The following is a 12,049-nucleotide window of genomic DNA, read 5'->3' on the forward strand; positions in this document are numbered from 1 at the left end:
TTGCCCCCCCCCCCCCGCAAAAAAAAGAAAAAGAAAAAAGTTCCTACTTTGTTTTTCTGGAGCAATTCTGGTTTTGCATAACTTAATTTCAGCATGCTCTAAATCAAAATATTCTGCTCTCTATACAAACCATATAATGCATTAATCAGCTGAATGGGTAAAGGCTATTTTTAGAATTTGTCACAATGAACCATTTAATACTTTAAAGTAGACTACAACATTTCTGCATGAGATCTGGAGAATTCTTGTATTTTTCTCCGTTATTCCTTTGTCTTTTTTGTTTTGTTTAATGAATATGTACTATTGTAGCAAGTGACTGTTGTTTTCTCCCTTTCCGATGTAGCCCACACTTTGAAGAAGAGGAACATTTTAGGGTACTGGTTAAGATGACTGCACAAGAGCTGTCAAATGGCATTCCTGATTCTGGGCATTTATATGCATCTGTTCGAGCTAGCAAAACCCTTACGCCTGCTGGAGAGTTACAAGAAATGTTTAATGGCATGGATCAGGTAAAGGGGAGGTGGTTCATTTAACTGATGTCAAACTCTCTTATAATGCTGTGCTTATTTATGCTAATATATACGTCACATTTGCTGATTATTTCTTTCCTCCTTTTCAGGTGAAACTGATTAAGCGAATTGCAGAAATGTCTGATATTAAACCAGTACTACGCAAACTACCACGCATTAAGAAATATTTATTAAACAGTGATAACATGAGGTGAGAACCTGTTAATGTTCCTTTACTGTTGTTAAGATTTTTCATTGACTGTTATCCTTAAACTCATGCAATGCAGGTTGGAGAAGTTCCTGCTTCTAAGCACATTTGCCAACTTTCATGCGGTAAATAAGCACCCTGACTTTCACAATAAGCCAAAAATCAAACTAAACCCATTTCAAAACAAGACTAAAGTAAGACAATCCCTAGGAACCCCAAATCTCTGACTAGATCCCTCCCCTTCCTGCGCCTGGCATGTGTTTTGAGACTGGTGGGCCCACTGTGCACCTCTGACTCTCTCTCCCTCCTTGCTCTTGCTTGCTGGAAGCCGATCAAAAAAAAAAGAATCAACAAGCTACAAGCCCAACAAGCAACTCGCAAGCCAATTAAGACCAAAACAAGCCCAATTTCTGTTTTTGTATGTGGGGTGGGGGGTTTAGCAGGTTTGGCATGTCTACTTCTAAGGGGAAATAGTGAGGTCTTGGAATCCACTTTGCATTTTTTGCAATATTAAGAAAGATAAGTGAAATGCTAAAGTCAAAATGTTTGCACTCAGGCACTGTAATTTCAAAAGTTGCTACTGAAGTACTAAACTTATTCTGAATTTTTTTAGTTTGCAGGATATTGTACCTTGATTTGGGGGCAGGGAAATAACCTATGTACAGTTTTTTTTATTAAATGCAAGAATCTATGGTGAGAAATAGTTGTAAAGAAAGAATTGGTAATAGTGGCGTGGAGAGATTGCCCTTTAAAGCTTAAACATAGTTTATCTGTCTCTTCAGGGCAGGAATGCCAGGTTGTCAACTACTGTAGAGTGCTAAGTCTGATGCTGTTGAACAAGTTTTGATTCATTGTCTTGGAGAAAGCAATGAGAATCCAATGGGATTTTCTCATGACAGAGCGCTGGTGGTATATTGCAGTCATAATTGTCAGTGCTTTCCTTATTTACAGCTGTAGTTTGTGTTTATCATCAGAGTCACTGGCACAGAGATTTTGTGAGATTTGGATGATGCTTAAAAAAAAAATGTGTACAAGGATGGGAAATAGTTGAAACCTAAAAGGTTGTAAAACTGCAAGAAACATGCTACTATGTGTGAGGTGTTTTTTTTTTTAAACAGATGTTCAGTGAATGCTACACCTCAACAGATGTCACAAGCATCTAAAGAAGTAGAAAACTTTTTAAAGGGCATCGCTAGAAGCAAAAAAGAGAGAAAACCTGTCCGCCCCTATGTGATTGAGGTAAGCAAAAAAATCTGATTTGTGAGTAAAATTTTTTGTTAACCACTATTTTTGAATTACTATACTGAGTAAGATTAATAGCAGACAGACTAAGGCTGCTCAAATGGAAGGCATATGGTTTGGTGAACTTATACACATCCTGTCCATACAAAGAGGCTTGTGACGTCTCAAAGAGAAATCAGTTCCTTCGGTATGCAATGTGACCTTCAAACTGTTTGCCCAGCTATTGTGCACTTTTTACTGTTTAGTTATTCAACTCAGTGATGATGAAAATAGTTTATAATGTCATCTAATGTAAATATCTGCTGGGCCACAAACTATTTATCTATTTAAGGGGTGGATGGAGATCTTAGGGAAAATCTAATACAGTAGCTTCTCACACAACTAATGAAAAATATGCTTCCCTCTGTCCCTGAACATCTCAGCTTTCTTATTTGGGCACATCTCTAGGAGAATGTAGAAACCTTTGTGTGGCTTCAGTGGAAGGACTCCTCTTGGTTGATTAGGTGGGGGTTGAACTTCTGATTTCAACTACTGGGACATGTATCCCACACCCTGATTGCTGTTTCAGGTGTTGGGGAGGAGGGATGTTTTTTCCTCCCATTGCGTAAATCCTGTCACTTCTCTTTAGCTGAGCGCCATTTAAGATGTATTGCAGAGAGAAATCTCTTGTGCTGTGCAGCTCCAAACAGTCATTCAGCTGTAGAATAACTCATTCCTGGGCTAGGACATCTAGGGAAGTATTCTATGTGCTCAGTGGCGTTCACACTCAGATGGAGCAAATTCTGATCTATAAGCATGGACCATATAAGACAACGGAAATAAGCTTTAAGGACTGTGTCCAAGGAGGAGTACCGTAACTTGTGCAAACCTCTTGGGCTAGTGCACGATAGATGGATTTAAGAAGCCCAAAGTCATTGTCTAAAGCCTGGCAATACAGCCCTTAGGAACTTCAGGTTATCATATGGCACAGCTTTTTGCCAGGTTACCCATGGGATGAAATCCATTTTAGTGTTTCCTCATAAATGCAAGTAGAAACAAGTAATCAAATTCCCTTGATGTTTTTGTTGTTTGTAGGGGAAGGAGGGCAAAAGGTGATGCATGACCCTCCGGGGAAAAATCAGGGGACTTTTTGTAATGTTCCTGATTCTGACTTTTGAAACTCTAATACAAAGTCCTATATTTGTAGAAATCTCCAGAGCCTGTGCCTGTTGGAAGGGAAAGGCTTAATTGTTCACAAATCACAAGAAAACTAATTACTGTAAGTACAGTTTATTTGACTTTGGTTAATCATATTACTGATCTAATTGGCCCTTTTTATAGTTATTCCAATGAACAGTACTCTCTCCAGTTACTCATGCTTTACTGAAATATGTTGTGCTTTCTCATCTTGCACTGTCATTGGATACTGTCCTTGGAACTTCCTAGGCCTATGGCCATGAAATCTGACCCATCCTACCCCACCCTTGATTACTAAGAGTAATTTATTTATTTCATTTTTGTGGTATTTGAATATCAGGAGTTATGTGCGTTGAATGGTTTGTTCTGAAGGCGTTGCAGAGAGGAGAGGGTTGGGTTGGGTTATGCAAATCAGTAAGGTACAGGGATTGCATAACTGAGAATGTGCAGTGTGATGATGAGGTAGTATTTGTACAACATCCCTCTGCTGTAGTAGACCAAGACAATTTCAGTATGTATGATTTATTACAAGGGGCATGCGCACAATTTCATCATTTTTTAACAGAATAACCCGTGCTAGGTTGAATGCTTGGGTGCTGGTGTTTGAGAGTGTCAGGCTCTTCTTAAGAAGTATGCAATGGTGCTAATATTCTCAAATGAATGGATTGTTGTAGCTACTTAAAATCTCTAACTGCAATGTTAATCAACCCAGATGCAATTTTCTCTCAGGAGCCTACTTTCAAACCATGTCAGATGAAGACCCATTTTCTACTTCCCTTCCCAGTGAATTATGTTGGAGAATGCATTCGAACTGTTCCCTACACAGCTCCTGATTATGCAAGGTGGGAAACAGAAAGGATTAGCAGTGAAACACAGTGTATAAAAATAAAACTGACCTCGTTTTAGACTGAAAACCATTAACCAGGATGTATGCAGAAATTCTTCTTTAGGTGCTGGTCTCTGTGTATTCCACATGTAGGTGCCCATGCACGCCAAGCTCCCGAGTCCAGAAATTCTAACAAGCAGTGTCCATTGGCCCACACATGCACAGAAGTTCACCTTGTGCGCCAGACCCAGGAATAACAGGTAGTGTGGGTCAACACCTCTCCAGTTCCTTCTTACTGCCTCATGGCCTGAGTTCGAATCCCTGTGTCCACATATTTCTCCAGCTTTTATCCTTATACTCTGTAAATACATTTCTAAACAGGGTATAGTTTATATTAGCATAGTTAATTATTAGTATAGGTAAGGTCTCCCCCCCCCCCCCAATACCGGGGACTTCCTCCCTGTGGTCTGGGACTGTGCTTTAAAGTCCTAGGGTTCAAGAACCATCTCCCCTGCCCTTGCTCCTTTTCCATGAATGACAATCATCAACCCTGTCTCTGTTGTTTGGATGAAACCTGTATTGCTGCAAAGTGCAGCATCTGTCACGCTTTTCTGCTGCAAACTTGCAAAGCTTGTGAACTTTGATTAAGAAAACACCTTATGGAGAAGGCTGAGGCCTTTCTCTGATCCAGGCCAGGGAGACCCCCCTGCCGTACATTTGCCCCATCAGATGAGCAACACCCCTCCGACCACGAGCTTAAGAGTAGAATCTACAGCTGCTTAGCTCAAGTACTCTTCTTCCTGGGTTCTCCATGAGACTACGGGTATGTCTGCACTACCTGCCGTATTGGCAGGCAGCGACTGATCCAGCGGGGATCGATTTTATCACATCTAGTCTAGAGCGATAAATCGAACCCCCCCCCCGAGCACTCTCCCATTGCTTCCTGTATTGCACCGCCGCAAGAGGTGCAGGCAGAGTTGACGGGGCAGCGGCAGCCGTCTATTCACCATAGTGAAGACACCACGGTGAGTAGGTCTAAGTATGTTGACTTCAGCTATATTATTCACATAGCTGAAGTTGCGTAACTTAGATCGATTTCCCGCCCGGTGTAGACCAGGGCTGAGGAACACTCTTATGCTCGTAAGGACAGATGCCCTTCCGGATCTGCCTATGAAGGGAAGGAATCCTTCCCGAGCCTATCCAGGCTGGGTGAGCATTTGCGTGCGAATCTGATGGGTCCAGAATCACCAAAGACCCACAGATTGATGGGTAAAGTATGGAAAAAGGAGCCGTTGGTACCACTGGTAGCTCCAGTTCCAAAACACAAGGACTGACACCCACTGGCTCAATCCAGAAGTGCAGGGCCTACTTCTTCCTCAGTACTGTCCCATCCTCCTCAGGACCACCTGGCTACAACTCCCTGGGACGAGTTGGAACCATCAGTGCTGACTGTTGGAATGCTTCGAGCACTAAGTCTTATGGACACTTCTATACTACACAGGAGGATATATTCCTCTCTCATGCTCAGTCTTTTCTCTTCTCTGGCCTGGTGCTTATGAGGGACATTGCCACAGTAGAGGACAAAGTTATGTTTTTTTTGTCACTGGAGCCATCCCTTCTCCAACCCTCCGGTATTGTTGGTTCCACGAGTGAAGTGAGAGCAGTTGTCAGACTTGGATAGATAGGACGCTCTTGCTGTTCTGTCATCTCCTTGTAGAGAGCTGAGCCACGATAGACAGTCAAGGAGATCTGAGCTCCATCCTCCCAGTTCTGACTTCCCTAGAGATCACTGGTACCAGGAGCTATTTCATACAATTGCCAGTGACCTCCAGACACACTTGAGGAGGTCCAGGATTCCCAGCATCCGGTCAAAGCAAGGTGGCACTCCTGATCAACAAGGCAGTCATGGAGCCAGCCAGAGTAGTCTGGCACACTCCAGACTCCTACATCCCCACATCTAAGAGGGCTGAGAGATGCTATTATGTCCCTGCCAGAGGGGCTAAATTTCTCTTCTCCCACCCAGCGCACAACTCCCTTGTAGCCCTAGAGAGAGCAAAGTCACAGCATCCCAAGACCACACAGGCTGACAGGGCTCAAAGAGATCGGACCTTATGGGGAAAACGGTCTTCTCGTCTATGAGCTTAGTGATTCTTACAATCACTAACTATCAGGCCTCATTAGTGAAAGAAGGTGGTAGAATCTCCTTCCTTAGAGGTTTTTAAGGTCAGGCTTGACAAAGCCCTGGCTGGGATGATTTAACTGGGAATTGGTCCTGCTTCGAGCAGGGGGTTGGACTAGATGACCTTCTGGGGTCCCTTCCAACCCTGATATTCTATGATTCTAAATAGGATTTTAAGGATAATCTTCCCTCTGATGACAGAGCCCAGTTTCAGACTCTCTTAGAGGAGGGCAAATTAGTGGCTAAGACTTCCTTTCAAGCTGCGGTAGATGCAGCTGACACTGCATCCAGAGACTTAACCACTAGCATAGTCATGAAGCATGAGTCTTCACTTCACTGCTCACAGCTTCCCAAGGGGGTCCAGAACACCAAACAGGACCTGCCTTTCAGTGAGTTGAGTTTGTTCATTGAGAAAATGGGCACATCCCTACACTTGTAGAAAGACTTGGATGACTCTACACTCCCTAGGGGTTTACACCCCAGTCCCGTGAAGAATGCAGCAGAGGCAGGGATATAGACCAAGGCTGCCCCCTCCCCAGTCAATGCTCAGCCTCCCTGTAAATGACAGGATTCAGAGACCTTGATTTTCAGCCACCTCTACTACCATGATCTCTGCCCATTCTCAGCCACCTGCCAAGGGCTACTTTTGATGCATAGTTGAGATCCATCTACCGCTGTTGATGCCAGTCACTTCTTACCCCCATGATCTTTGAGGGCCACCTCATACTTTTCACCCACAATTAGGATTCCATCATGACAGACAGCTAAGTCCTAGAAATTATACATCAAGGATACTCCATAGAGTTTCTCCCTTCCTCCCCCCACACAAGTCCCTCTTCAAGGATCACTCTTACAAGGTGATTCTTTGCCAGGCATCCTTCCTCCTATGAGGGACAATAGAGCAGTACCACCTCAGTGTCAAGGAAAAGGGGTTCTATTCCCCTTACTTCTAAGGCCCCTAAAAAGACGAAGGGTGGATACCCATTCTGGACCTTCAACAGCTGAACATTTTTATTCAAAAGTCAAATTTCAGGACAGGAGGGAATGTGGTTCGTGGCTATCAACATGAAGAATCCTTATTTCCATGTAGATAGATATTCAACCGTCTCACAAAAAGTTCCTTCATTTCTAGTGGAGCAAGAGCATTTCCGGTTCAGAGTTTAGACTGATGATCGCGTCCAAAGTATTCATAGTAGGAGTCTGTGTAAATGAAGAAAGGACCATTTTAATACCCACACAGATGATAAACTTTATCAGAGTGACACTGGACTCCACTACAGCAAGAGCTTTCCTCCTCATGGAAATATTTCAGCTAATGAGTTATCTGATAGCACAGATTACTCACAGACCAAGAACTACGCTCAGGATGTGCCTTTTTCTCCTGGGCCACATGGCCTCATGCCCTTATGTGACCCATTCCCCCAGGTTTCATATATGCTGCCTACAAACCTTGCTCTGTTCAGTCTACTCATCTGAAAAGGATCGCATTAACACCAGTGTAACTATTCCCACCAGAGTCATCGCCTCTCTTATTTGGTGGTCGAACCCAGGTGAAGTGACAGCAGAGGCGACGTGTGAGACGGTATGTAGGTCACGTGTCCCGCAGATTTCTGCCAAGGTTTGTCAGTCCTGCTTGGTCACATGGTGCGGCCAAGCCTTGTCCCTGCGTGGCAGCTGCCAGAGCCGGCAAGCTGTGAGCTGCACACTGTGCGGAGAGGTAGGAGCAACAGCTGGGAGCTACAGGGAGGGGCCTGGTACTTTCCAGGTAGGGAGACAGGGTAAGCGGGGAGACCTGCCTGGGAGGGGGCATCACTCAAGCTGTTCTGGGGGTGGCTGTACCTATAAATTGTAACCCCTGCACTATCAGCAGGTACAGGTCGTCTCTGAGAGAGAGTGGGCTTTCCCTTTGTCACTCCCACTTCCACAGTCCCCATTGTAACAGACTCATCCCTTATGGGTCAGGGTGTTCACCTGAACAACACAGTGTCATCCTTTCTGCAGTAGATGGGCATTCTATCTTTATTTACCCTACAACATTGAGGCTTATGAAAGGCCTAGTTAGAACCTTTCTGCTAATCGTCAAATCTACGCCTCAGAGGGACCTCAGTCTCATGCTGTCAGCACTCACTGGGCTGCTATTTGAACCCTTGGCAGCATGTTTAACCTGTCATATTATTCGTGGCTATTACCTCAGCCAGAAGGGTGGGCAAGATGGGAGCCCTCATGGCAGACCAACTGTATACTGTTTTCACACAGAAAAGGTCTTTCTTTGATTGAATCCTTAATTTCTCCCAAAGGTTATTTTGGAATTTCATGTCAACCAAGCTATCTACTTATCTGTTTTCTTCCAAAAACGCCATAACTCTGTTAAGGAAGCTTCAGTCCCTTGACATCAGACACACCTTAGATTTGATCCTGTGCGGGTAGAATGCTATCAGGAAGTCTCCTAGGCTCTTTCTTACAAAGAGTTCATGAGGACAAACTATATCTTCTAAGAGGATCTCTAAATGGGTTTGTGGGTGCATCATTGTGTGCTACCAATTGACACACATCCTTCCACCTGACAGGGTAAGGGCACTTTCCACCAGAGCGCAAGCTGCCTCTGCAACATCACTGCACAAAGTGCCATCTCTGGACATGTCCAGGGTGGCTGGCTAGAGTTAAACATTGCATGCTAGTTCAAGCCTCTGCTGCGGACACAGCAGTGGAAACTGCAATAGTTTAAGCATCCTTGTACCCGCCTCCAGTCTGGATACTGCTTGTCAGTCGTCCACATGTGGAATACACACAGGGACCAGCACTTGAAGAAATGGAGGTACTTACCTGCAACTGGAAGTTCTTTGAGGTATGTGGTCCCAATCTATATTCCAGTATCCACCCTCTGTCCCTTTGGATCTTTTTGGATTCGTAAGAAGAGGAACTGGAGAGCCATTGGCCTGCATCGCCTTTTATGTCCTCGGTCTGGAGTATGAGATGAACTACTGTGCATGTGCGGGCCAGTGGATGCTGCTTGTTAGAATTTCCAGAGTTGGATGCATGCGCACCAATTTGTGGAATACACATAGGGATCACCTATCTCAAAGAACTTCCATTTACAGGTAAGTATCCTCCATATATTTTTGAACCACACTCATGAGAAATCCTCTAGAAGGCAGTCTTCACACAGCTGTTGATCTTGTGTTTAAATAATTGCCTGAAAATATCACCTGCTTGTGTTCTAACAAGTTCTGTAAGGGAGGGTGGAGTCATTGGATCAAAATCTACTGTTTCTGCTCATGACTCCTGCTGAAGTCTTTTTACAAGGACAGAATTTGCCACGTTGTTAGAATTTGGGTACCAAAAGCAACTGAATTATAACTTCCAAATTGAAGGAGAACCCTACACACCCTGATCCTGTTTCTTTGTGTATATGATGACATGATATGTGACCAAATAGGTGGCTTAGAGAACTTTACATTTCCTGGAGAGAGATGAAATTTAAACTATTTAGGGAAGTTAGGGAGCATAGTGGTAGGGCTATTCTAGTACGGAGAAATGAAGAGACTTTGTATTGAAGATGGCTCAATTTAAAATTTTTCATTTTTGTGCTTAAACCATCATTGTTACTGTAGGGTGCAATTAGGAATACTTCATTTGTATAACTTAGATCTTTGAAAAACTGGTCAAGTGGAGAGGTGGTAGATTAGATACCCAATAGCCAGAGGGCAGATTTAACACCTTTGCTTTAATCTTTTGTTTCAGCCTTCGGATCCTTGCACGGTTGATGACCGCTAAATTCTTGCATAGGGAAATCAGAGAGAAAGGAGGTGCTTATGGAGGAGGTGCTACACTCAGTCATAGTGGCATATTCACCTTCTATTCTTACAGGTAACACTGTGTGTCCTCTGTAGAGTCTGTCTATGAAATGTAGCCATGGTCTCTGCATATGCAGCCATCATTTCAGACTCAATTTAACTTTACCTGCCAGGACTGTAAGTGACTTGAATAGGACAAGAAAATGAGGCTTGAGCTAGAGATGAGGAAAGAGGGGCTTCCTGCTGAGATCTGTCACTTGGCTTCTGGCTTTCTCCCCTTCTCCTTGCTCCTTCCAGGATTCAGTAAAACCCCTCTCACATCCTAGGCTTCACTTCAGCCCAGCTTGGTGGTAGCTGTTACCCTGTTGCCTCCTTACTCAGTGTATGTGGTGACTAGTGTGCCAGTTTTACTACCAGCCTCAACTGTATGCCAGCTTCAGCACGTTTCTTCCTGGCCTGGCGGTGGGGATGAAGAGAGGGAACTGAGGCATTTTAAGAACAGTAGTTGAGGGAGGTAGTGAGGTTCCTGACATGTAGATCTAAACTGGCTTCTCCCAAAAGCCATGGCCTCTCCCCTCCGTAGCAGAACCAGACATGACTCCATGTGGGGTGATTGGGCTGGAGACCTCCAAGGAAGACTTGATTACAGCAGAAAGTGGTGCTGGTGACTGACTAGATTACACTTTTTCCTTATATCAGCCCTGAACAATTGTTTCTGTCTGGTCTTATGAGGTACATTATTACTGAAGCTTCTGCTGTTCGTCTTAAACTTGAAACAGAGGTCCAAACCAGGTGGTAATTAACTCCATGACTCTTCACCAGAGATGGAGTACATGCCCACTGTTTTAGACTAATTAAATAATTATAATGGGTTGCATGCAGTCTAGCACAGCTCCTATAGAAGGCTCTGAGCTAAATTCAGTGGTGTTGTAAGCATTTGTCAGCCTCACAGCAGGTGAGAGTTACGACATAGTGTAATTTTCACCAATTTTGGACATCCGTAGGTTTGCAAAATGGGTGTAAGCAGGAAAAGCAATTTTGCAGGAAGGTGTAACCTCTGCCCACCCCACCTTATGCTACACCATGCTCAGAACTCAAGGACCAAATTCATCCTTGGAGTAAGCATAACTGATATTGATACTAATGAAAGTTGCACCTTCTTATGCCAGGCACTAAATTTGGTCCCCAAATAATATATCACTGTAGATTTTTTTTTTTGTTTTTCACATTTGCTGAATGCTAAATCTGTGCAAGTTACACTGAGTTAGCACTTCCATTTAATTGTACCTTTTTCATGACCAGCTTAGAAACTATTTACATCACTACTGAATTTGGCCCATTCTGCCTACATACAATCTGCTATAACTTCTGTTGAATAAAATACTCCTTATCTCAAAGTATTGTATAGCGTTTCTATCTGCTGTATGAAGACAGCTGCCTTCATCGAATATGGTATGTGTGTGGTCTAGATGTAGTTTATAGAATTTGATGAGTGATTAGGAATCTTTGAATGAAAGGCAGTGGATTTAAAAACAAATGTATTAAAAGTTGTAGACACAGGTTGTCATCTGTAATACAAAAGGAATTTCTTCTAATTTGTTAGGGATCCAAATTCTATATCAACCTTTTCAACTTTTGAAAAAGCAGCTGAATGGGCTCAGTCTGGGGAATTTGCACAGCAAGACATTGACGAAGCCAAGCTTGCGGTGTTTTCAGCTGTAGATACTCCTATAGCTCCTTCAGACAAAGGTATGTTCTATGTTCTTAGTTCCCCAGCAAGGGAATCCAGTGTTCTAGCTAGGCTTAGAAGGAAGTGAATGATTCCTAGTCTGCTCATCTATTCCCTTTCATAAGCTCATGTTTGGTTTCAGTGGATTTAACATAAGGATTAGTTTCTATAAAACAGCAAGATGCTACTGCTCACCTTAAAGATCACACGTGTAATGTCTTTTCACTGAAATGTTCTTATTGCTGCTTGTGATCATAATATTGTCATGGGAGAATAGGGGGAACTCAAATAACTAAACCTTTAACCTGTCTTTCTCAGCCTAAAAAAATTGCACCTGTTCTGGCACATAGGAAAACCATATAGGTCTGTTGGTTAAATGGAATACT

At 43.3% G+C, this 12,049-nt stretch overlaps 1 protein-coding gene across 1 annotated transcript in view; it reads left to right on the forward strand.

Annotated features, from left to right (window-relative positions):
• The window catches only part of PITRM1 (pitrilysin metallopeptidase 1), a 44,113-nt gene that overhangs the window by 26,614 nt on the left and 5,450 nt on the right, over window positions 1-12,049 (forward strand). Inside the window, exons 19-25 of the mRNA XM_073334464.2 lie at window positions 344-509; window positions 620-720; window positions 1,836-1,956; window positions 3,146-3,217; window positions 3,865-3,977; window positions 9,882-10,007; window positions 11,538-11,683. Of these exons, the coding sequence (XP_073190565.2) occupies window positions 344-509; window positions 620-720; window positions 1,836-1,956; window positions 3,146-3,217; window positions 3,865-3,977; window positions 9,882-10,007; window positions 11,538-11,683 (845 nt within the window). The remainder of the gene's footprint in view (window positions 1-343; window positions 510-619; window positions 721-1,835; window positions 1,957-3,145; window positions 3,218-3,864; window positions 3,978-9,881; window positions 10,008-11,537; window positions 11,684-12,049) is intronic.

This window comes from Lepidochelys kempii, chromosome 2, assembly GCF_965140285.1.
Source record: "Lepidochelys kempii isolate rLepKem1 chromosome 2, rLepKem1.hap1, whole genome shotgun sequence".
Taxonomy (NCBI): domain Eukaryota; kingdom Metazoa; phylum Chordata; order Testudines; family Cheloniidae; genus Lepidochelys; species Lepidochelys kempii.